The sequence below is a fragment of the Bos javanicus genome, chromosome 11 (assembly GCF_032452875.1).
Source record: "Bos javanicus breed banteng chromosome 11, ARS-OSU_banteng_1.0, whole genome shotgun sequence".
Classification (NCBI taxonomy): domain Eukaryota; kingdom Metazoa; phylum Chordata; class Mammalia; order Artiodactyla; family Bovidae; genus Bos; species Bos javanicus.
The window spans coordinates 24,743,652-24,771,048 of NC_083878.1; the positions used below are offsets into that span (position 1 = coordinate 24,743,652).

At 35.6% G+C, this 27,397-nt stretch overlaps 1 protein-coding gene across 7 annotated transcripts in view; it reads left to right on the plus strand.

The window, feature by feature from the left end:
- Window positions 1–27,397, plus strand: part of EML4 (EMAP like 4) — a 154,597-nt gene that overhangs the window by 27,360 nt on the left and 99,840 nt on the right. The window contains exon 1 of one of the 7 annotated variants that reach the window (XM_061432179.1): window positions 25,878–26,363. The exons of the other annotated variants lie outside the window; for them this stretch is intronic. Coding sequence (XP_061288163.1) covers window positions 26,297–26,363 — 67 coding nt within the window. The 5' untranslated portion in view covers window positions 25,878–26,296. Of the gene's footprint in view, window positions 1–25,877; window positions 26,364–27,397 lie in introns of those variants that run through there. 7 annotated transcript variants of the gene reach the window in all.

The following is a 27,397-nucleotide window of genomic DNA, read 5'->3' on the forward strand; positions in this document are numbered from 1 at the left end:
ATGAGGAAACTAAGGCTTGGGTTAAATAAGTTACTCAAGGTCACACAGCTAGACTCAGTGTATGTCAATTTTAAACTTGGTTTATGAAATTAAACTTAAGACTATTAAACTTTTAAAAACTTAAAATGCAAGTTGTAAATATAACACTTTCCATAAATATGTAAGGATGTCAGTGTTTTTTTTTTTTTTCATTGTTTAATGGACATAGTTTATCTTTCCATCTGTGGTAACCCTTTTTTGTTTATCATAGAATCTGAGATAAAAATATTTTGAATCCGTATTATGTATGGTATAGTTTTTCTGAATTTGAATAAATTTGGTTTGTCATTATTAAGCATACTAAATGACTTGACATAGCTGTAATTAAAGTTAATATAACAAAGTTCACTTGATCGTTACATAGATTTTATTTGTAGTACAATGGATGGTACCATTGCCCATGGAAGCAATTGTACAGGGTGGCTATAAAGTCTGGTTTCACTGATTAATGTTACAAACCCTTTTTCTGTATACTTACCTGTGTTTCCAAATTTTATAACCACCCTGTATTTTATAAAGGCCTTTTCTGCATGTTTTGGTGTGGGTTTTAGTTGCCTGGAAGTAAAGAGGAAAAAAATCAGAAAAGAGAGAGGTACTATACTTTTGTGGCATATGTATCATAAGAAGAAGGCCTGGACTCCCAACAGTTTGATTCCCTGTAACTGTATGATGATGGTACTAATAATTAAAATACAGTAACACTGCATGCGTGCTCAGTTGCTCAGTCATGTCCAATTCTTTGCGACCCCGTGGACTGTGGCCCACCAGGCTCCTTTGTCCCTGGGATTCTCCAGGCAAGAATACTGGAGTGGGTTGCCATTTCCTCCTATGGGGATCTTCCCGACCATCCTAGGGATCAAACCTGAGTCTCCTGCTTGGCAGGAGGATTCTTCACCCTGAGCCACTTTATTTAGTGCTTACTGTGTATTAGGTATAGTGCTAAACACTTTATATTTATTTATCTTTTTAATCCCGTCAACAGTCCTCTTAGGTACTATTTTCTGTCCTTAAAAAAAATTTAGAATTCTGAGTTTTAGAGTATTAAACAGTGAGACAGGCTTCATAACTAGTGGCATAGACAGATTTTGAAGCTGGGTTGATCTGATTTCAGTGCCTAAAGCATAATCTCTTGTCTGTTCTGCTATATGATACGGGTTGGCTTTTCCCTTAAGTGGTCATATGGTAAATATTTTAGGCTTTGTGGGACACATGGTCTCGCAGAATTACTCAACTCTGCCGTTTTTTAAAACAGCCATAGACAGTACTTAAAAGAATGGGTGAGACTGTAATAAAACTTTACTTACAGTCACTGAATTGCATATCATTTTGTGGGTCCTTTAATATTGTTCTCTTTTGAATTCAGTTTTCAGGTGTTCAAAAAGTGAAAAATCATTCTTAGTTAGCTGGCCCTATGAAAGTGGGTGGTGGAATCAGATTTGTCTTGTGGGTAGTAGTTTGTTGACCCCTGCAGAACGATGTAATTGTTCTTTCCCTCACCAAGGATAACAGAAATGGAGAATTATAAACATTTCTTTAGAATAAACTGGTATTTTTAGGTACAGTTACAATTTAGAAATGAATCTAGGTAAATATTCTTTTGGGCAGATATTCATGAAATGCTAAGATGATGAGACTCTTTAATATTATAATTCTTACTACCCTACCATATACTTTTAGAAATCATAAATATGCAACTTAGTTATTTCTGTTAAATTGCCAGTTTGTTTTATAACTATCAAAATTTTTTTATTTGAGGCCTTTTTGTATGTTAGATGCTGAGGTAATTTGATTCTTCTGTTAAGAAAAAAGAGTGTTGGAAATATAATGAAGAGTTCTCAAAAAAGATGATTCATGCAGAGTTTACAAAACTGGTGTCTTAGATTACAATTTGTCACTTATAAACTTGACCTTTTAGAATGGATTTACTGTAAGTTTGGCTTGTATGCAACAAAAATACTTCCAGATGTGATCACTGATATATGATTCTGATTTAAAATGCTTAATGAAAACTTTTAGTGTTGACACATCGATACTAATAAAAATCTGTCCCTACAGGTAGTGAGGTTTATCAGCAACTGTTTACTTTTTTATATTTGGTAAGGAAAAGAGATACACAAAGACTAAATTAATCTCAGTTTGATCAATAACGATTATAGGTATTGATGGAATTAAACGGCCATTTATAGGGATTATATGATTCGTGCTGAGTCACCTTCCTTGACTTGCCTAATCCACAATAAGCAGTCAATATAAGTGTGATATTAAATTCTCTGTCAGCAGGTACACAAATGGAGGAATCAAAACATATGTTAGTACAAAAGGAAATGTTCTTTTTAGGAATTGTCAAGTTGAGTAAATCAGATTCTAGACGGAAATGGGGGAAATTACTTGTATTAATAATGCTATGTCAGAATCATTTAGTGGTTGGCTATTACCTGTAGGACAGTGTCCACTTTTCTTTGGGGTAGGATTCAGAGTGCTCCATAATTTGGCCCTAGCCTTTCTTTCCAGCCTTGATTTTCATTCCCCAGTGTTAACAGACTGTGTAGTCAATCTTTGTTACTCAGTTGTCCACAAATACTCTCTCACTGTGGAATTTTCTTTTTTTTGCCTAGCCAGATCTTTCTTAGAGCTCAAGACCTGAGTCCAATCTCTCTTCTTTCAGTTGAACCACTTTATTCATCATGATCTTTTTTTCCCTCTAAATTTCTAGCACTCATTACTTCTGTCACACATTTGACAGTTACTGCTTTGTAATATTCCTTATAAAAATGTTACATATTTGTTTTGTCGGCCCAGCCAGATGGAAAACTCCTTGAGAACAGAGAACATATCTTGTACTTGTTTTGAAGTATTGTAGAACTTAGGAAGAAAGTAAAAATCTCATAAATTCCATGTTTATGTGTGATTTTTTTCCCCTAATGTGCATTATTTCTCCTTTTTCTTCAACTGTTATTTTGAAGTAGCTTCAAATATAAGGAAAAGTTATAAGAATAATTCAAAGAACTTCATGTTCTTCACTCAGATTCACAGTTACTAACATTTTGCTGTATATGCTTTATTGTTATTTCTCTAAACCTTTTTTTTCCTACTGAGCCATTTGAGAGTAAGTTGTAAATATTACTGCCCTTTGTGCCTAAATACCACAGTGTACATTTTCTAAGAATAAGGGCATTATACAACCATAGTATAGTGGTCAAAATCAGGAAATAAACATTCGTACAATACTTGTTTTAACTCTGTAGACATAATTTATATTTCACTGATTGGTTCCATGTAGCATTACCCGCCCCGCCCCCCACCCAGCACACCCAGTTCTAGTCCAGGATCATGCATTGCATTTAGTTTTTTTGTTTCTTTAGTCTTCTTGCTTTCTTTAATCTGGGACTGAACCATTTCTGAGTCTTTTTTTTAAATGACATTAACATTTTGAAGATTACCAGCCATTTATTTTGTAGGATGCCTGCCAGTTTGAGTTTGTCTTATGTTTCATCATGACTAGATACAGGATATGAATTTTAGCACATGAATAGTCTATAAGTGATGTTGTATCTTTAGAGTGCATCATATAAGGGACACATGATAGTTGTTTGTCCGGTTATTTTTGATGTTTTGTTTGATCACTTGGTTAAAGTGGTTCTTTTTCTTCTTAAGAGGACCACCTCCTGCGGTGGAGCTAATAAATGTAAGAAATAGTTGAGGGCATTACCTGCATTAACTTAAGGGATATCAACTTATGTTAATTTGGTAAATAATAAAATTTGAATCATCGCAGAATTGTAATAGTCACTAGTGAATTTGGATAGCACAGTTATCAAGACAGACCTGGACATTTATCCAGACGCATAGTAAGTAAGGTTGCTCAGTCGTGCCCGACTCTTTGTGACCCCGTAGACTGTAACCCACCAGGCTCCTCTGTCCATGGGATTCTTCAGGCAAGAATACTGGAGTGGGTTGCCATTTCCTTCTCCAGGGGAACTTCCTGACCCAGGGATCGAACCCAGGTCTCCCGAATTGCAGGCAGACACTTTAACCTCTGAGCCACCGCCATAGTAATCAAAAAATGTGGTGTTGGTAGTTGCATAAACAGGAAAAATATTTTAAAAGCAGACTCATAAAGCATTAAACATATGATAAAGGTTACATTTCAAATTAGTGAGGAAGAGAATGGGTTCATCAATGAATTATAGTTGGGAAAAATAGAACTATTACACAACTATCAGTTGTAAAAACTCAAGAGATAAAGTATCATTCCCATTGTATCAAGATGCATAGCAGCAACATGATTTATGACTCTTGGCTGAGATGTTTTTCAGACTTCTCCACTGTAAAGTTACTACCCCACTTTTCTATAACTACTCTTTCGAAGGTACAACCCATACTTAAGGAATAAGGAGTTAATGCTCTTATCTCCTTGAAGGCCGTCTACTTTCATGTAATAGTTTATTTGGAATTCTTCTACATGGGATATTTCTCTCTTCTCCCCCATTAGTTAAGTCATTCAGTTATTCCTATCAGTTTGGACTCATGGATATTTACTTTATACTTTGGGTTATAATCCAATACTACTTCATTTGATACTTAGATTGTTCAACTTTTTTTTATTTTGAGAACTTACTTTCTACTACTATAAAAGGACTTAGTTTTTAGATGAGTTTATTTAAAAATAAAATTTGAGGCAATTCTCTTACAGTCCAGTGGTTAGGACTCTGCTTTCACCAAGGGCCTGGATTGAATCTCTGGTTGGAAAACTAAGATCCCTCAAACCTCACAGCCCATCTAAAATAAAATAAAATTTTATATCACTCAAAATTATATCTGTAAAATTATAGAATATTCTTATGCTTATCTTAGAAATCAGTTGTGTTTAAATATTAGGAATGTGTTATAGTTATTAAAAACAGACTTTCTTGAAGAAATCTGGAAGAAGCCTGTGTAAACTACTGTCTCTAATGCTCTAGCGTATACTTCATTGGAGAGGCCTTTCTTTGCAGTTACAACTTTTTTTTTTTTTTAGTATTTTCCTCAACATTTATTGAAATGCCTATAATGTCACGAGTATTGTGGGAGGTATATGAAAGACGGTCTTCTATTGTGAAGGGGCTTGCAGTTGAATCTGGTTAACAGTCTATAAGCACAGTTGAGAAAAATCAGTCACATACTGCTCAGTTCAGTTCAGTTCAGTCGCTCAGTCGTGTCCGACTCTTTGCGACCCCATGAATCGTAGTACGCCAGGCCTCCCTGTCCATCACCAACTCCCGTTGTTCACTCAGACTCACGTCCATCGAGTCAGTGATGCCATCCAGCCATCTCATCCTCTGTCGTCCCCTTCTCCTCCTGCCCCAATCCCTCCCAACATCAGAGTCTTTTCCAGTGAGTCAACTCTTCGCATGAGGTGGCCAAAGTACTGGAGTTTCAGTAGAAAGTACTAAATGATAGAGGTGAGGTTTATGAGAGTTTAGGAAAGAAAAGATTCAGTGTTGAATAGAATGAAAGAAATAACTTCTTGGGGATGAGAAAGGAGTGAGTGAGTCCTGAAGGTAAATAGAATATGGGAGATGGGCAAAGTTGTTTTAGACCAGAAAGTGAATTGAGTGAATGTTGTTATCTGTAGAACAATGAGGAAATTCTCTTGGGTGGATATATGTAAAACTGAAAGGGTTAGTTGCTCAGTCATGCCCAACCCTTTGTGACCCAATGGACTGTACTCACCAGGCTTCTCTGTCCATGGAATTCTCCAGGCAAGAATACTGGAGTGGGTTGCCATGCCCTCCTCCAGGGGATCTTCTCAACCCAGGAATCAAACCCAGGTCTCCTGCAAATATATACTTGGGATATATATTGGAGTAGTTTAAAAGTATCTGAACCAATGGATTCCCTCTATCTTTTGTAATGAAGTTTAAAATCATGGCTTTAAAGTATGACCATGCCTGAAGGGGGTCTAAGAAATGCTGGTCTGGATGAAGGACAAGCTGGAATCAGGATTGCTGGGAGAAATATCAATAACCTCAAATATGCAGATGATACCACCCTTATGGCAGAAAGTGAAGAAGAACTAAAGAGCCTCTTGATGAAAGTGGAAGAGGAAAGTGAAAAAGTTAGCTTAAAACTCAACATTCAGAAAACTAAGATCATGGAATCTGGTTGCATCACTTTATGGCAAATAAATGGGGAAACAGTGGAAACAGTGACAGACTTTATTTTGGGGGGCTCCAGAATCACTGCAGATGGTGACTGCAGCCATGAAATTAAAAGATGCTTGCTCTGTGGAAGAAAAGCTATGACCAACCTAGACAGCATATTAAAAAGCAGAGACATTACTCTGCCAGCAAAGGTCTGTCTCGTCAAGGCTACGGTTTTTCCAGTATACATGTATGAATGTGAGAGTTGGACAATTAAAGAAAGCTGAAGGCCAAAGAATTGATGCTTTGGAACTGTGGTGTTGGAGAAGACTCTTGAGAGTCCCTTGGACTGCAAGGAAATCCAACCAGTCCATCCTAAAGGCAATCAGTCCTGAATATTCATTGGAAGGACTGATGCTGAAGCTGAAACCCCCATACTTTGGTCACCTGATGCGAAGAACTGACTCATGTGAAAAGACCCTGATGTTGGGAAAGATTGAAGGTGGGACGAAGAAGGGGTTGACAGAGGATGAGGTGGTTGGATGGCATCACCAACTCAATGGACATGAGTTTGAGTGAACTCTGGGAGTTGGTGATGGACAGGGAGGCCTGGTGTGCTGCAGTCCATGGGGTCGCAAAGAGTCGGACATGACTGAGAGACTGAACTGAACTGAAAGGGGATCTGTCCTAATTATTAAAGGACTTGGATATTTAAAGTTTGTGAATATTTCTCCATCTTCAAGTTTCGTGGATTATATTCCACTTTCATAGTAGTTTGTAGATGCTAGTCTACTTTTTAGCTGCCAGTGTTACAAAGAATTCCAATATTTTACTGCAAATAAAATGTTATTAAAGACATTGAAATTTATCTTCCCAGGAAGGTTATATTACTTTCTCATTGAAATAATTGAATTTAAATTGTATAACTTTGCTCTTGTTACTGCATAGTGTGTTGTCAGTGTTCTGACAAGAGTAAGATTTATCTTTTGTGTGGTGGGTAATATAAGCTTAGGCTGGCAGCGAACAGTAATATTTTCTTCCCAGACACACAATAAGCCACTTAAAAATAGTATGTAAGCATGTATAACGGCATTCTTTAGCCATTGTGGTACTTGACTACTTTGGGCCTTTGGATCATCTGTTAAGGATTATAATGTTTTTGTTGGTTTTAATTTCTTAATAAAAATTTTCTAATTGTATTTTTTTCGCTTATAGTTGATGGTGTTTGAAATTTGAACTAATGTGTATTTAAAGTCATCTTTAATAAAATGTTAGGCTTCCAAGTTTACCTGTCAGTATCCATTGAAATTTTTTATTTAACTATATTTTAAAGAAAAGGAAGAAAAATATATTAAAAAATTGACAATGCAGTAAATGTGTTTTTCTACATAAGTTTTATTTTCTATTATTTCTAATTGGAGGATACTTACTTTACAATATTGTAATGGTTTCTGCCATACATCAACACTTAGCTACATAAGTTTTATCACAAGAAATCAGAATGTTTTATAAATGTTTGAGACTATTGGTGGGGGGCGGGGGGTGTCATTGTTAGAAGCTTCCCTTTCCCAGCAAGTTGCTGCTAAAGTTCTGTCTTGATTTTCTTCTCTTTAGAACTTTTTTTTTTCCTATCCAGATTAACAGATATGTTGACATGACATTGACATAACATTTACAGATACACTTACTCTATGTATATTATTTGGTAAGGTAGTAAGGCAGATTATGATCCCTTTCTTGCATTTATGTATCTACATCACTTTGCCAGTGTTTCTTCTAGGGCAGCATGTACCATTCATCAGGGCTTGGAAATAGGAAAATGCATCCGCAGACATTGTAAAAGTAGCTAGTAGAGAAAGAGGGTTTGACAGTATTGTGTGGTGGTAAAGCACTGGAATAGGAGTGTGGAGCCCTGTGTTCTAGTCCTGGTTCTGCCCTGTATTATGTAATCTTGGAAGTCAGTTTCTGCATTCTCATTTGGCTTATGTGATCTCCAAGCCACCTTCTATAATTGTATCATTTTATGCCATGGTTCTGTAGACAAATGAGCAAACTAGTTTAAAGTATCAAGAATAAAGTGTTGGAAAACCTCTGCTTCAGGTGTAAAAAAATTAAAATCTTAGAATTTTCCCCACCCTCCATCAAGTACACTTATTTTTTTCATTTATTGATTCATTTTTCAAAATTTGTTTTTAATTGGAGGATAATTGCTTTACAGTGTTTTGTCAGTGTCTGCCATAAGGTGTGAATCAGCCATAAGTATACATATATCCCCTCTTCCTTGAATCCTCCCCACACCCCAGTCCCACCCCTCTAAGTCGTCACAGAGCTTGGCGTTGAACTCCCTGTGTTATGCAGCTTCCCACAAGCTGTCCATTTTACACATGGTAATGTGTATGTTTCGGTGCTACTCTTTCAATCCAGGTAAGCTTTTAATTGAAGTATAGTATACATACAGAAAAACTACACAGATTATAACAACACAGAACATGAATCACAAAACATTACCAGAATCCCAGAAACCCTTTGGTGATTCATAGTCACTCCTTTTCCTCTCCTTTCTAAGGATAACTGCTGTCTTGACTTCTAACATCATAGATTAATTTTGACTATTTTTGAAATCACTTAGTATGGCTTTTTGTGTCCGGCTTCTTTCCCTCAACATTATATTTGTATTGTAGTTTGTTCACTTTTTTTTTAAAATTTATATTTAAAATTGAGCTAACACAGTACCTTGTTCATTTTCATTGTGTAGAGTTCTTAGTATAAATATACATTGATTTATCTAGTCCTCTGTTGGAAAAATCAAAAGGGAAAGAAATTGAACTACCTTAAAGTTAAGCATGCCTGATGTTTTTTTAATCTTCAGGGATTGAGTATTTCTAATTTATACTTTAATATACTGATTAAATGAGCCTTCAAGTTACAAATGGATTCTTCAACTTAAAGTAGCCTAATGTTTCCCTTTTTTTCCTCTTTGCCAGCAGCCGTTTGAATCTTGTTCTGCTGCCTTTACTGGAAGAAAGGGATAATTATTATTTTAATAGCATGAAAAAAACTCCAGAAGCATACATATTAAAGAAGTAAAAGATTAATAAGGGCAGCAATTTAATATCTTCTAAATTTTCAGTTCTAGGGTAGATATAAGAATTAGAGTCTTAATTTCATATTTTATAGCTATTTAGAAGGTACTTTTGTGTTTTCTTAAAATAAGTATAAAATTAAGGGTATTGATGACTGTGTTGTTATTTAAATACATCAACTTATGGTTCTCTCACATAATTTATAAGCTGAGTATGTAGAATTTTTATATTCATTCCATCAGCATTTGTCAAGCACCTATTACACATATAGTCATAAACTTTGTTTTACTGCCTATGTCAAGTATTGTGTCAGTTGGTGAATAACATATACAAGTTTGCAATCCTTAAAATTTTTCCCAACAAGTCACTGAAAACCGAAACTGTAGAGGCTTAAAGGACATTTTATTATTTTAGATGCAGTTAATTCTTTTAACTCTTTTTAAGATAGCAACTTGGATGGGAGTCACAGATAACTGACAGTGTCAGATGATGGATTCATTATGGATTTAAAGAGCAAATAATACATCAACACATTTGCTTTTCTGTAAATATCACCCAATATATAAAAAATGAATGGTTTAAGAAATAACTTGCTATTTGTTGCTTAGCTGAGTTTTTATTATACAGTGAGTGGGATCTATATATTTAAATAGACTAGGAAGTGATATTTCTAACTAGCCCTTTTCTCTCTCTTTTTTTTTTTTTAAATTTTTACCTGTTTAGCCTAGATATTATAGGGTCCTTTTTTATTTTTCAGTACATTGAGGATGGATCAGTTCATAAAAATGAAGGATTTGGACTAAATATTTACTATTTAAGGTATTTTATTTATGTATTCTGGTTTTTAAAAAGCACCGCCAAAATTTAGAAGCTTTAAAGAACAAGTGCATTGTTATAAATCATATTATTTTGAGTCAGAAACTTGGGCAGAGCTTAACTAGGCAGTTCTACATTAAGGTCACTCAGTTATATTCGACTAGAAGGTCAGACAGTTTCATTTACATGTCTGGTACACATCTGAGTGGCTCTCAGGCTGGATTTAGCTGAAACTATCAAACTGAGCATGGGTATGTGGCCTCTCTGGCATAATATCTCAGACTAGTTAGATTTATAAATGGCAGGTCAGTACTCCTGAAGAAAGAAACCAGAATCTTAGAATATGCAAGGCATATTAATATATAGTCTTGAAAGTTATACAACTTCTGTTAATCAAAAAGCAAGTCACAGGGCCACCCTAGATTCAAAGAAGACGACTTTGAAAGTAGAAAGTCATGAATACTTTATTCATGTATTCAGGTGTGGTTTATTGGGGCATCATCTTTAGAGACTAGATACGTTACAGGATCTAAAGATCTATAACTGCATAGTAGATATAGAAAACATTTTTTAAACAGAATGGCATTCAAATACTGTAACCCAATTATCTTAATATTTTTCTCTATTAAATCTTCCAGAGTATTCTGTAATTTGTATTTTTCCTAGAAATGTATGTACCTCAGATATTTTTTTTTCTTTTAGGAAAACTGCTTAATGTACCAAAAAAAGATGAAGTAATTTACAATGAACACCTAGATAACCACCATTTAGGTTCTGTAGTTAGCATTTTGCTGTTCTTGGGTTATCACATGTTTATCTGTCATCAGTCTGTCTTATTTTCTGATGACTTTAAGAGATGTAGGTACTCAGAAGTAGATATGTTACTTTTTCCTTTTGATTCTTTTACCTTGGAAAACAGAATATATAAAGAATCTCTCTTTAAGAACTTTTATGTTGGGAACTTTTCAACCTGCCTTATTCATCACATATCCAGCCAAACTTTGGTGTAGTTTTTCACAACTCTTAAGCTTCACAGTCTCAATAAGATCTTTGGAGGAAAAGAAATCATTTTTTAAATTATAAAAACAATCACTCACAATCCCAGCATAAGCACAGCTGTTCTCATTAATGTGTTCTTGTTCTTTTTCCATTGCTAGTATTTTTATAGTTATTTCTGATGTATTGCGCAGTGGGCCCTTAAAACAACTCAGGGATGAGGAGCACTGACCCTCCAGGGAGTAAAAAAATCTGTGTGTAACTTTATTGTCAGCCCTCTGTATCCCTGTTTTCTCTGTGTCTGGATTCCACATACATGCATTATGCCATGGATAATAGTCCTTGGACTATGTATTACTGTAGTACCTATTGAAAAAGAAATATGTATATAAGTGGACCCATGCTGTTCAAGCCTCAACTATATGTAGGTTTTAAATCTTTTATTGAATTTTGGAAAGATTTTAGATTATTATATTATAGCTTGATAATGAATGAGTGGTATTTTATTGAATATCTGGATCACTGTTTTTAACCCTGCCACTTTTGAACAGTTGCTTTTCAATTGAGAAAAGCTGTTGAACCCAATGAAATATTACACTTATTGTGTGAAATTGGTTATATGCAAAGTTTATCCCACACCTCTGATTTACACGACCTTAACTGTTGAAACAGATGAAATGACAGAGAAACAAAAAAGTTAGAAGGAACAAAGATGAACTTCAGCTCTGATTAACTTTGCAACTGCCTCAGAAGCAAATAAGGAAGTTAGAAAAAAATTTTATTTTCAAGTTTGATGGAAAGTTTTTGTCAATTAAGTAAATTTTCATTTTCACCAGTATTCTCAGACCTGGGCTGAGTAAATTTCCTAAAGTCTACCTACAATTTTAAGCATACTAGAATTTTTTGGTGTCGAAGTATAAGGACTAGATATGTATATTACATTTTCAATGAATTTTATTCCTGTTTGGTGTGAAACTCCTCTATGAATTATGAGAAGCAGTAACCAGTTCACTACACTTTCATAAGTGGTAGTTTCAAAATTTTCTCCCATTTTAAGCATAATCGGCTAATCAGAGAGATTCAAAAAAATTAGATCTGGTAATCTTAGGGATAAGAGTCTTGTAGGAGATAATTTATGAGTTCTACTATAGTGATATGGGCTTCCCAGATGGCTGTGGTGGTAAAGAACTTGCCTGCCAATGCAGGAGACGTAAGAGACACAGGTTTGATTCCTGGGTTGGGAAGGTCCCCTGGAGAAGGGCATGGCAACCCACTCCAGTATTCCTGGCTGGAGAATCTCATTGACAAAGGAGCTTGGTGGGCTACAGTCCTTAGGATCACAAAGAGTCAGACTTGGCACAGTGATATAGGATTACACTTAACCCGTCAAAGCAGTTAAATCTTGTTCTATTTAAAGATTTTTCAGACAAAACAGATCTTGTTAAAAGTTATTCTTCCTGGAATTAACTTTTACCAGTGAAATAAAAATTCTAAGACCTGTTTTTCATGTTATATATTGAGTATATTTCATCTTGTTTGACCCTCTGTGGAAACAGATGATTACTGTTTTTTGTAGAGTAACTTTAGATACTTGAAACCTAACATTTGTCTTCTAGGCTTCACTGTGCCTGAATTAAGTTATTTACATAATACAGACCTGAACAGAGCTTTCTGTTAGGAAAAAAATATGCTCTCTGGGGATTCTTAAAATATGCTCTGAACTACATTAGATCTTGTTTGTATGTGCATATATTCATAGTCTTAATGAGTAGTTAGGTAATTCGACCTATCGATAAATTGATTGCCGGGACTCTTAGAACATATGCCCAAGTATCAGATCTGTCAACAAATATTATAGCTAATTGCTTAACTAGAGAAAATGGATTTGATCTGAATTTTGAACTAACTTTGGAGAAGACATGAGGAATTTGATCTAGGTTCTGATCATCCCACTTTTGGAAAATTCCTCTAATGGATGATTGATCCTGGGATTAATTTATGGATCTGAGTCAGATCTGGGGTGATCCCATAAGATTGCATCATCCTCTACAAAGTGGGCTCTAGAACATCCAATTTGTTCCGCAATTGAAAATTACTACATGGATCTCTTGTTTATGTGTATCCTCCAGAATGTGTGTGAAGAGAATAGATGGTGGAGGAAAGAAGAATTAAATTTGTCTCATCATATTTACTTTGGTGTCAGCCTTTCACACTTGGTTCCTATCTGGACAACACAATACAATTTCATATGAGGAGTAAATGGATATTCCTTTAAATTTTGAGGGTGCTTTACTTTGACAATAAAAATATTTGAGCTTTGGGGATTTCATCCAGTAGGATGGTAGTGGCTTCTCCTTTGCTTTTTTGAAAATCAGAGAAAACTTTTAGTATAGGTATAGTACAATTGAGTAAGTTGTTATGCATTTTCCTAAAAATGTAACTGAGATACATTTACCTTGTTCATCAGTGACATCATTTAAACAATTATGAATCTCGGCAGTGCGGAACTAACAGTGAACACAGAAACAAGTGAATTCTGAAGCCAGTAATAAGTTTAGTTTTAGACCTTGAATTGATTAATTATTGGGAAAACAACAATTGGAGAAAAGCCCCTTTTCATAAGGAAATATCAGATGTCTTTGAAAAGGACTACCTTATAAATTTCCAAGTTCTAATCTAAGCAAATCTTAGATTGCTTTAGTTTTTACATTGATGTTTGTTTTGCTTTTCACAAATTAAAAAATGACATTTCATTTAACATAAGCTTCCAAAAAAAGTTTATTTTGTGTTTTTGGGTTTGTTTTGGTGCACGAGCATTTGAAACTCTTCTGCAGCCAAGAGTACCTTCTTTGAAATTTCTGTTGTATATAAGAACAGTTTAAGAGTGTCAGTTTGTGTGTTTGTGAGGGGGGAGGATTTGTTCTTAATCTGCTATTTAATAAGTGCATTATTTTCACTCCTACTGTTTGTTATAGATGATTCAAAGCAGCAAAGTTCTCTAAAATGATATTTACATATGCACACATAATACTTGTGATTTAAAAATACTGATTATCCATATCAATTATATGTATGTATATATATTTAGTATAGTTGAAGAAGGTTGCTCTTTGGGCATTTTTGAGAGAGAAGCTAGTAGTTAGAGGTAAAGGGAAGGGGGAGGGTAAAACTACCCATCAGCTCCGTCACTGACAGTAATCTATTTTGCCCCATTATTTAGGTTGCCACTGCTTTATTTAGACTATCATTACCTCTAGCCTTCATGGTCCTAGCAGCTCCTTATCTGTTGCCTGGATTCTAGTCTCAACTCTCAAACCTATCCTTGGCCTTAAATTCATTCTCCATTTAGCTGGCAGGGGCGATGAGCTACTTAAATTGCAATTTTGATCTGGTCACTTTCCTGCTGTCCTTTAATAAGACAGTGGTTTTCAGAGTGACTTGTAGATGATTTCTTGGTGGTAAAATAAAAAATTTTAGAATTTTAAAATTGACCTTTTAAACCTGAAGTAGAATAAAGGAAAGAAACTGTGCTTTACCAATATTAAAAAGAACAATTAACATGCTCCCTCATTCAGTCTGTCACATTGGATGGTCTTCTATCATGAAAGGAGGAGTGGGAATTCCACACTGCACAGGGATTGACAGTAGAACCCTCCTTCATGTACTCTCCGTGTGTTGCAGCATATTGCCATTTACCCGTACTCTGTTAAGTGCGTCTGGCTTCCCGTGTGGCCCAGACAGTAAAGAATCTGCCTGCAAGGCAGGAGACCTGGGTTTGATCCCTGGGTCAGGTATATCCCCTGGAGAAGGAAACAGCAACCCATTCCAGCATTCTTGCCTGGAGAATTCCATGGACAGAGGAGCTTGGCGTGCTACTGTCCAGGACACGATTGGAATAACACTTGAGTCAAAGAGTCAGACACAACTGAGTGACTAACACTTGTCATATTATCTAATGCTCACAAAATAAATAAGTGGCTTTGAGAAATTTCTTTGAAGAAACCATAGTTAATAATGTTTGTAAATCAAGCACAGGAAAACAAGAAAATGGTACAGTCAATCCTTCTGCTCTTAGTTCAGGCTCTTTGTCAGCCACATAACAGTCTTAACATCAGTGATCTAATCAGATCTGTAAATCATCTTGCTAAAGTGAATATTATTGAGAAGACTTGTGTGACTCTTTCCCTAAATACATGTATTGTCTTAAACTATTAACTAATGATTGAAAAGCCAAAAAGTAGTTTTTTTGGTCATGTCTTGATATTATTCACCACTCCAGGTCTGCATAAAATGTAAATATTATAAACACCTTGGGGATTAAGTCCTATTGGGAAAATAAGGCAATGTATTGGGAGTGTGTGAAAGTAATTTAAAAAAAATGGCAACCACAAGATTAAAATATTTGCTTCACTTGGAATAAATAAGTGTGCCATTTTTCAGGATACACACAGAAACTAAGCTATTACTATTAGCAAGATATTTAAGATATCATTTATCTTTATTCCATAATTTTCATGTTTTTATTTTTTACATGTTTTGTAGTATTCATAACATATTAGCACAGTTAATATGTGTATAAAAATACACATATATTGGGAATGTGAACTCAGTATTTTAAAATTTTTAAATTGTATAACATATGTAAGTGAGGACTTCCTTGGTGGCTCAGACTGGTTAAGCGTCTGTCTACAATGTGGGAGACCCAGGTTCAATCCCTGGGTCGGGAAGATCCCCTGGAGAAGAAAATGGCAATCCACTCCATTACTATTGCCTGAAAAATCCCATGGACTGAGAAGCCTGGTAGGCTACAGTCAACAGTCCATGGGGTTGCAAAGAGTCGGACACAACTGAGATGTAATCATAATGCAGATCCATAAAGAGAATATACCCCAAACTCCAAAAGACCCCACCTTCTTATGCTTCTATCGCTTACTATCGCCTCTCACGTCTCTAATAATAGCCTCTGTTTTGTTTTCTGACAATATGTATAGTTTTGCCTGGTTTTATACTTTTAAGTGGAATCATAAAGCATATATTCTTTTATGTCTAGTTTCTTTTGCTCAGTATTATGCTTGTGAGATTCATTTGTGTTGTATGTAGCTGTAGTTCATTCAGTGTCATGGTTATATGGATATGCCACAGTTTATTTGTCCATTCTGATATTGGTGGATATTGTTTGTTCCCAGTGTCTTCTTATGAATAATGCTGCTCTGATGCATATGCATATTTCTTGGTACACATGTATACACATTTCTCTTGGGTGTAATCATAGAACTGGAAGTGTTTGGTCATGGGAAATGTATTTATTCCACTTTAATTGATCAGGCCAGATAGTTTTCCATAGTGGTTGTACCAGTACATAATCCTACCAGCAGTTCCCAGAGTTTCTGTCATCCCACATCTTCAGCAGCACTAAATACTGCTAGTCTTTTAAGCCATTTAGTGAGTGTACAGTGGTAGTTTCATGTGGTTTCAACTTGTACTTTCTTAATTACTAATAAGATTTAACACCTTTTTGTGTATTTATTATTGACCATCTGGCTGAAAAGTTCCTGTTCAGGTCTCTTGCCCAGTTTTCTGTCAGACTGTCTTCCTAATTGATATGTGGGTATTCTTTGTATATTGAGGATATGAACCCTTTGTTAGTTGTATATTCCAACCACTTTCACCTATTCTGGCTTGCCTTTTTACTCTTTTTTTTTTTTTTAATATTTATTTGGCTGCATTGAGTTTTAGCTGCAGCACACGGGATCTTTGTTGTGTCATGCGGGATCTTTCCTTGCGGTGCATGAATTCTCTAGTTGTGGTCCATGGACTCAGTAGTTGTAGCCTGTGGGCTCAATTGCCCCACAGCATGTGGGAATCTTAGTTCCCCGACCAGGGATTGACCCTACATCCCCCTGCAGCGCAAGGCAGATCTTAACCACTGGACCACTCAGGAAGTCCCCCACTTTTTACTCTTAATGATATTTTTTTATGACTAAACATTCTCAATTTTAAGACTAATCTCACTATCAACCTTTTAACTTATCAATGGTGATTTTCATGTCTTATTTAAGTATCTTCTAAAAGGTTTATTGTTTCGTCTTTCACATTTAAATCAACAATCTACCTGAAATTTCTATTTTGAATACGTTTTGAGATGAGGGTAAGGTTTCATTTCTTTTTTCCCCACATACGGAGATTCGTGTTACCCCGTATTATTTATTGGCATGATTCTTGTTTCCTCTGATCTCTAAAGTGCTGCCATTGGTCTGCATGAGTGTGCGTATTTTTGGATTGTCTTTTCAGTTCCATTTGCATGGATCTATTTGTCTATGTCTTAATTACTATAGTTTCATAGTAAGTCTTGATATCTAATTTAAAACAAGTCCTCCTACCTTTTTCCTTTTTTTCAAGAGGATGTTAGTAATTCTTGACCCTTTGCTTTTCCATATAAAGTTTAGAGTAAGCTTACCAAATTTCATGTGCATGAGCACACGCAGGGTGTTCACACAGAGATTATTGGTGTTTTTCTGTATTGCATTACATTTCTGGGTCAGCTTGGTTAAAAGTGGCATATTTTCATTGAGTCTTCAATCCATGAACATGGTATATTTATCTTATTACGCAGGTCTTTAACTTCTCTCTATAGTATTTACTAGTTTTTTATGTAGAGCTCTTGAATGTCATTTATTAATTTTTATTCCTAGGTATTATTTTTTAGTACTACTGTAAATAATGTCTTAAAACTTTTTTTTCTTTTTCTGTTTCTTGCTAGGATGTACTGATACAGTTTGCTTTGTATACTGATCTGTATCCAATGTTGCTAAGCTTGCTATTAATTAAAATAAATTATTAGGATTTTTTAGGATTTTATATGCCTAATTGTATTGTCTGTGAATGATTTTATTTCTTTTCTAATCTTTATTTCTTTTGTCTTATTACTTGAGTAGAATTGAAATACAGAATAGAAGTAATGAAAGTAGGTATCCTTGGTTTATTTTTTTCTTTGTTCTCTATCTCAAAAGGAAGGCTTAAAGTATTTCAACATTAAATATGATGTTGTAGTTTTTTGGGTTTTGGTGTATGCATTTTCTGGTATATGCATGTTTGGTATATGTATGTTCTGCCAACAAAGGTCTGTCTAGTCAAAGCTATGGTTATTCCAGTAGTCATGTATGGATGTGAGAGTTGGACTATAAAGAAAGCTGAGCACCGAAGAATTGATGCTTTTGAACTGTGGTGTTGGAGAAGACTCTTGAGAGTCCCTTGGACTGCAAGGAGATCCATCCTAAAGGAAATCAGTCCTGGGTGTTCATTGGAAGGACTGATGCTGAAGCTGAAACTCCAGTACTTTGGCCACCTAATGCGAAGAACTGACTCATTAGGAAAGACCCTGATGCTGGGAAAGATTAAAGGCGGGAAGAGAAGGCGATGACAGAGGATGAGATGGTTGGATGGCATCACTGACTCAAAGGACATGAGTTTGAGTAAACTCTGGGAGTTGGTGATGGACAGGGGGGCCTGGCATGCTGCTGTCAATGGGGTCTCAGAGTCGGACACAACTGAGCAACTGAACTGAACTGGTTACTATGGCTACATAACCAATTAAAAACATAGAGGCATAAAGCAGACATTTATTTCAAACATGGATTTGGATTAGAAATTTAGAATTAGGGCTTACCATGGAAAGCTGTCTCCACTCTGTATTGTCTCATGCCTTGGCTGCAAGATACAAAGTAGTGGGAAGGAATCATCTGAAGGCCAATCTACTTGTATATCCGGTTGTTTATGCTGGCCCTTGGCTCCCACCTGAGTTCTTTCATGTGGTCTCTCCCAGTGGGTTAGTGTGAGCTTCCCCACTGCATGGTGGCAAACATTTCCAAAGAGAGAAGGCTAGGAAGAAGCTGTATCTGTTTTACAGCCTCATCTCAAAAGTCATGTAAGCATCACTTTTTCATTCTCTGATTAAGCAGTCACAGGCCCCTGGCCAGATACAAGAAGAGGAAATATAAACCCTGCTTTTTGGTTAAAGGAGTATCTGTCAGTCACATTGTTAGATGAGCACTGGGATGCCATATGTACATACTTTTAATACATAAATGTATGTATGTATGTGTGTGTCTAACTAGGGAGAAACGTAGAAAATATGATCTCCCACAATGCCTTTTCATCAGATTAAGAATGTTCTTTTCTATTCATAGTTAATCAGATTAAGAATGTTCCCTTCTATTCATAGTATTTTTACATTTTTGTTTTGAATTGTTGTTAAATTTTATGAAATGTGTTTGTTGAACATGATCTTATTTTCTGTTAATGTGATAAATCTCATTGATTGCAATAAATTAAACTTGACTGTGATTTATTATTCTTTTAATATATTATTGCATTTGGTTTGTTAATATTTTCTTTAGGATTTTTGCATCTTTGAAAATTCCCTGGGGGTAAGGACTATCTCTTACATCACTTCAGTATCCTGCTGCTGCTGCTGCTGCTGCTGCTGCTAAGTCGCTTCAGTCATGTCCGACTCTGTGCCACCCCATAGAGTTAATATGGGCTTCTCTGGTGGCTCAGATGGTAAGGAATCCGCCTGCAAGGAGACCTGGGTGGTATCCCTGAGTTGGGAAGATCCCCTGGAGGAGGATGTGGCAACCTGCTCCAGTATTGTTGCCTGGAGAATCCCCATGGACAGAGGAGCCTGGTGGGCTACTGTCCATGGGGTTGCAGAGTCGGACATGACTGAGCGACCAAGCACAGCACAGACCTAATATAGCATTGAGCATAAGAGATACAAGCTTGGAAAATAATTTTTCTGTCGTCACTTCCTTATTCACAATCCCAAATCCTTTGAATACTGTGTGTTGGTGATTTTTTAAGAAATGTGCTCTATTGTGGGAAGCCTAGGAAAGTTTTTCTGAAAATGTGAACATATTTATCCTGTCACAGAACTGTTGACTGAGTAGTCTTGTATTTTTCCTCAGATACTGTGTTTCTGTTCTTTATGGTAGAACTTCATCATTTCTGCCAGCTTGAGAACACTCCCTTTAAATAAGCAAGGATTTAATTATTTGAAGCAGGAAGAACTACCATGAAATGCCAAATTCTCTACTTTGGGCTCAAAAAAATTTGAAGTTACCTTATTTTCTCCTTATTCTCCTCTCTCTGTAGCCATGGAGAAAGAGTCATAAAATCAGTATGCCGTCTACTTTGATTATGAAGGTGTTTCTTAGTCTTATTAGTAAAAATTACTTTGTCAATAAAATTGATTACCATCCTTTAAGAAGAGGTGCTCTTAAAAGTACTCTATATTTTTTAAAATTATAAATATATACTTGCTCATTTAGTTTGATTCTACATCAGAAATTGACAAACTGTGGCTCTTGCACAGAATCTGCAGTTTAACTCTTTGCAACCCCGTGGACTGTAGCCCTCCAGGCTTCTGTATACATGGAATTTTCCAGACAAGAATACTGGAGTGGTTGCCATTCCCTTCTCCGGAGGATCTTCCCAACCTAGGGATCAAACCTGGGTCTTCAGCATTGCAAGCAGATTCTTTACCGTTTGAGCCACCAGGGAAGCCTAGCCAGGAATAAGTTTTATATCTTTAAACGGTTAAAAAAAAGCAAAAGAATAATAATTCACAACACATGAAAGTTACAGGAAATTCTAGTAGTAATTTCAGTGTTCATAAATGTAGTTTTATTGGAACATATTCCATTTGTAGAGATACTGTCTATCGCTGCTTGTTCTGCAAGAGCAGTGTGTGATGACTGGAATAGAGATCTTCTGACCTGCAAAACCTAACATATTTACTTTCTGGTCCTTCACAGTAAAAGTTAGCCGACCCTTGTTCTGTATAAATGGATTTCGTTATTTTTTTTTTTCCTTCCAAAAAACAGAACATAAAATACACTGTTTATACAGTGGATATGCATCATCTTATTGGTGACTTTTTCCACTTATCTGCCGATCATTGATAGCATACTGATACCACACTGATATATTGTGTGTAATATTCCATATTTAGATACTATATTTCATTCACCTGATCTCATTTTTATAGACCTTTAGGTCTGTTTATACATACTACAGACATTGTTGCATCAGAGTACATATGTGTAATTTTAATTATTTAAGTAGCAATTACTAGATTGCTTTTCAGAATATTTGTAGCAGTTCACAAGTACACCGGTATAACTGCCTGTGTCCTAACACTATTTGCTGTCATTTTTAAAAAATTTTGCATGTAAGAGCAGTAAGACTTATTTTAGTTTTCAGTCTCCTGCTGACTAAAGAGGCGAAGCCATTTGTACTTGTAAAGATGTGCTTTAAAGGAGCTGAAGTTTCATCATCTCAACATTTCATTTTTCTGTTTTTTAAGATCTTAAGTGTCAGCAGTCACAAATTGCAAAATTTTACGCTAGCCAGTCATCTTTCCTCTCCTTGCTTACAAGAAGTCTGTCCCTTTTACAAGAGTACTGTGTGAGAGATTTTGACCTACTTAGCCCAGATCTCTCTCAGTATATGAAAAACATCCTCACTAAACACATCTAGATACAATGAGTAACATGTTTATTGACAAACGCCGTTATATTTTTCTTAATCTTTGGATAGCTTAGTAAACAGACATAATAGTCTTTTAAGCAACGCCGGCTGTTACCTACGTTATGAAAAAGTTGTAGTTGTTCTTACAATTCCAGCTTCTTTCTCTGCCCCCCGCCCCACCCCCGCCCCATTGTACTCTTATTTAGGTGATTCCTATGTGCTTTTCACATTCTCAGTAATGCCCCAGGAAGCTCTAGTCAAGTCAGTTGGGGAAAATGGAAACTCTACTTATACTTTTAAAGGGAATTTACAATTTAAATTATGAAATGAAAGTTTTTGTTGCTTACTGAATGGTTTGTTGTTGTTTGGGTAATAGCTTTTTTGCTCTATAATTCATATACCATACATTTAAAGTATATAATGCAGTGGTTTTTAGTATACTCCCAAGGTTGTATAACCTTCACTACAATGAATTCTAGACCGTTTTCATCACCCTAAGAGAAGATTCTGTGTTTTTCAGCAGTCACTCCCATTTCCCCCACCTTCTATAGTCTGTAGGCAACCACTAGTCCACTTTGCCTGTTCTGAACGTTTAATGTAAATAGAATCACACAGTATGTGACTGACTTCTTTTAACTTAGCATGTTTTCAGGATTCATCTGTGTTACAGCGTATATCGGTACTTCATTTCTTTTCATGGCTGAATAATATTCCATTGCGTGGTTATACCATGTGAATGAATATCTTTATAATTCAGTGGGTGTTTGGGTTATGTTTACTTTTTGGCTGTTATGAGTAGTGCTGCTATGAACATTTGTGTGCAAGTTTTTGTGTGGAGATACCTTTTCATTTCTCTTGTGTATATACCCAGGAGGGAATTGCTGGGTCATGTGGTAACTCTGTGTTTAACTTTTTGAGGAACTACCAGACTATTTTCCAAAGTGGCTGCACCATTTTCGTTCCCAGCAGCCCAGTGTATGAGGGTTCAGTTTTCTCCACACTCTCACCAACAGTAATTGTCATTTTGACTATAGCCATCCTAATAGATGTGAAGTGATATCACATTGTGATATTTTTTGGTATGATAAAATATGCATAACATAAAGTTAACTATTTTAACCATTTTTAGGTATAAAATTTACAGTGTCGAATAACCATTATCACTGTCCATTTTCAGAACATTTTTGTCATTCTAAACAGAACTTTGTACTCATTAAATACTAACTCCACATTCCCCTCTTTTCCCAGCCCTGGTAACCTCTGTTCTGTTTTCCGTCTTTCTGAATTTGCTACTCTGTATACCTCATTTAAATGCAATCATATGCTATTTGTCCTTTTGTGTCTGACTTATTTTACTTAGCATAATAATTACATGCCATGCTGTAGCTTGTGTCACAGTTTTATTCCTTTTTAATGTTGAATAATATTCCATTATTTGTATATACCACATTTTGTTTATCCATTCATCTGTGGCTAGTCATTTCAGTGGCTTCACCTTTTGGCTATTGTGAATAATCTGATATGAATATTAGTACTGACATTAGCTGTTTGAGTCCCTGCTTTCAATTCATTTGGGTACATATCCTTAGAAGTGGAATTGCTGGTTCTCTGTTTAACTTTCTGAGGAATCACCAGGGTGTTTTGCACAGCAGTTACATGATTTTTTATTTCCATTTACAGTGCACTGGGTTTTAATTTCTCCACATTATTTCATGTACTTATTAGCAATTTATATATCTTCAGAGAAATGTCTATTCCACACCTTGGCCTATTTTTGAGTGTGGGATTGCTGGCTTGTAGAGTAAGCGTACTTCAAATTTAGTAAACCTGGCTAGCTTATTCTCCCAAGTAGTTTGTTAATGTACATTTTCCCTCCAAAGTGTATAAAAGTTCTGATGCCAATATTTGGTGTTGCCAGAATTTACAGCTTTTGTTTACTTAATAGCTATGAAATAGAAGCTTATGATTTTAATTGTATGTCCCTAATCAGGGAGGTTGATCTGTTTTCCCTTCTTCCCTACAAACAGAAGTTTGCAAACTCCTATCTTTTTCATGTTTTTTTCTTAATTTGGGTTCTTATTATAGTATCTGTTTTTAATTTTTGCCTTTAAAAGTCTTTACTTTTCAAAGTGGAAAGAGCTGAATTTGAATTTGTGTTCCTGGGATTTAATATGGTGCCTTACAAATTAGTCACTCAGTAAAATGTAGAATGAATAAGTATTTTATAGAAATCTAAAAATTTGTTCTGTGTTTAAAGAAATAATGCTACCCAAATTAAGACACAAATGAGTACTAACTTGCACAGCTGTGTAAATTGTATCTCTGTTGTTGTTGTTTAGTTGCTAAGTTGGGTCTGACTCTTCTGCAACCACATGGACTGTAGCCCACCAAGCTTCTCTGTCCATAGGATTTCCCAGGCAGAACTGGAATGGGTTGCCCTTTCCTTCTGTGGGTTATCTTCCCAACACAGGGATCGAACCCACATCACTTGCATTATAGGTGAATTGTTTGCCACTTAGCCATGTGGGAAGCCCAAATTAAAAGCAATTTTACTAGCAAAATTTTACCTGCTAGAAATTAAAGGACAGACTTTAAGAGATGCTACTCAAGACACAGGGCATTTGGCAATGAAAGCTTGGAGTCCTAACCACTGGGCCAAAGGGAATTCCCCACCTCAGCATCTTGAATAATTTCTGTACCTCATAGTACTCAGATACTTGAAGGTATGAATAGGCCTTTTAGAAAGACTGACTGTAATAGTAAAGAGGGAAGAGGTGCCTAAGCAAAGAAACTAAACTATTTAGGAACCAAATACTTTCTGGTCTGAAGTCAGATTTTTATTTGAGAAGAAAGAAATGCCCAAGGTATATAATCTACAGATTAGTAGCAGTCTGCAAATGGGAGGTGGTGAAAAGAACCCCAGGTGCTGTCCTGTATGAGGAGCCTTTTGGTTATGAATTGGTTACAGAGCACTAGGTTGCAGAACTTCTTGACAGTTCTATAATCTTAGGAGTCTGTGAGCAGTCGTTTAATAGGGCTACATTTGTTATAAAGAAGAGTAGTTAAGACCTAAATTATAAAACTGCAGTCTTATATTTGTCTGTTGACTGAAGAGAGACAGTAAAGTACAGTCTGCGTCAGAGCTTCTTACCAATCAATAGCAAGAATTTGAACTCTGTCCTAGTCTGCGCCTGGCACTGCATTTCCTTTGTATCATTCTGTTTCCCTTCGGTCTGCTTTTATTCACTCTACATGGTCCTGCCTAAATGTCCTTTGTTTCAAACACATTGCACACCTCCCAGCACACTTAATTCCTGTTAATCTTCCAAGGAGCTCCTCCTGTATCTTGATGAATCTATACCAGGTATTAATCTATAGAGAAGTATTTTCCCAAGGCTCACTTGAGGAAACACTCGTGGTGGTTCCTGCTCTTCTGTAAAGGCTTCTGTAAATATTAATCTAGATCATTTTGTTTCATTCCTCTATTATCAGCTTTGCTTTTAGTTTATCCTTATCTCAATCTCTGTAGCATAGCTCTTAATGTTCCGTTTAGTTTAGGTTTTATCTGTTTTACAGTATTTTGTGTGTGTGTTGATAGTAGTCCTGTTATTTCTGTTTTTCTTTGGCTTGGTTTAAATTCGCTTCTCTCAATTATAAATAAAAGTTTAAAAGCAACAAATTGAAGAGATAATCCATCAGTAGTTTTGTTTTGACACTTAGCTCCATGAATTTGTTCTTTAGCTTTAAAAGTAGTTATCAAAAGAATAAATACATACTGTATTCATTAACTTTCACCTGCTTTTACATACTTTTGTGAGACTAAAGACACTTGTATTATTGTAAGCATATGTAGTTTAAAATTGGAATGTCTGACCAGAAGTAAATTATTATAGGTTACTTATACAATTGTATTATTTTAAAATAATTTGGAAAATTAGTGAATTAAGAAAAATGACTGTTCCCGTTGTTAATCGTATTCATTATCTTACTCTAGTGAAATGCTTGTAATAAATCAGCCAACTTAGTCTTAACACTTAAGCTTTTTAAATTAATGAAGTGACCATTCTTTCAGTTTCTTTACAGTTCATGTGGATTTCATTTTATTTTAAACAAAGGCAAAAGGAAATGTGGCTTGCCACTTTGCACACACATTGTTTGTTTCCTAGTAGAGAAAAATACTCATTTGAAGGGCTTTAGTTCTGTTAATTATAGAAACTAATGTTTTATGTTTCAGTTTCAGAAGGCAGAGTTTTGTATTCATTACTCTTAACCAACTGAAAGATGATCAGAGAAGTAGTGCCTGAGGACAACCAAATAACTGTAGTGAATATTCATGGGTTCATTAATTCATGTGTTTCTGCGTGTGCCTGGAATTTAGCCACTCCCGAAAGCAGCCTTAGTTTTCTGTGTCTTTACCCTCCTTTTGCCTGCGTGCTGTTTGCTCTCCTTCAGTTCTTTGTCTCTCTAAATAAGTAGAAGACTTTTCTTTAGATAAGAGAGCAAAGGGGCAAGAGAAGAACTATCTTAAGAAGTTTTTATTTGTGCCAACATAGAAGTGCTTTGTGGTAGGCCATCTGGACCGGGAGGATTTCCTCAGAATGTAAAGTATGTCGTGAGATTTAGAGAGCTGGGATTTGCTCTGGAACTATCTGGGAAGGCAGCAGGAAACGTGGACAGAACTGGTTTATATTGCTTGTAACGTAGGTGGCAAGAATGGAAGACAGCCTGCCTAGTCTCGCTTCAGTATGTGCTTCCTCTACACTTTCAAACTTCTGTACTGGTAACGTATCTTTCCTTTTCTGGGAGACATGTGTCACAAACTTTACTACTTGTGACAAAAGAAATCTGAGGATGTGGGAATGAATTTAGGCCCCTTCTTTCCCCCCTTCCCCCTCCCCCCAGCTTCCTTTAAATATATGTGTCAGTAATAGCATAAATATTTGGTTACTTACTTTTATAAATGACTAAGATTGTACCCCCTTTAAGGAAGTATTTTCCTGTTGTGAGGGCAGAATAGGCTTTGTTTTCCCTATCCCCACAAAAGGTGGTCATTACATTGTTTGTGAGGGAAAAAATAAAAACAGCTTTTATTGGAAAGTAGTTTTTTTAAAAAAAAAAAGCATGTCTCTTAAAAATAGGAAATGAGAATTGTATAATTAAGCTTGACTTTTGCTTCTATGAAGTCTAACCAAAAAAACATCCAAAGCAGAATTATCTGATTGTGAATGAATCCTAGTGATAGAAGGAAGTAAAGTCCTTTCCTGGGACTAGCCTTCATGCTCAGAGTGCAATGGCAAAAATGGTTTTATATTTTCTTTTATTTTAACACAATTCCTTTTATAATTTATACTACTAGGGGGATTTTTTAGTAAGAATATCTTATAAGAAAAACAAATGAGTTCTTTAAAATAGAAAATATAAGTCAGTATTATTTGTGTTACTCAGTTGAAGACAGATACTCTTTATTTTCATATATTATTACTAGCTGGACACGACTGAGCAACTGAACTGAACTGGAGGTAATTAATATTGTCATTTACTAAAGAAATAAAATATCCAAACTTTAACAGTGGCTTGTTTAATTAAAACTTCTTTGAGAGGAAAAATTTGACTTCTAGCAGTAAAATATTAAGATAAATATGAAACATTAATTCCTACATAAATATATGTTCATATGAGCTCTGTTTTTATTAGTGTATTTTCTTATGGTTTATTTCCAAAGTAAATTGTGGCTGGTGTAGAATTAATAGTGCATAACTTTTTGATAAAATACTTAAATATTGTCTTTAAAAGACAATATTTGAAGACAACCAT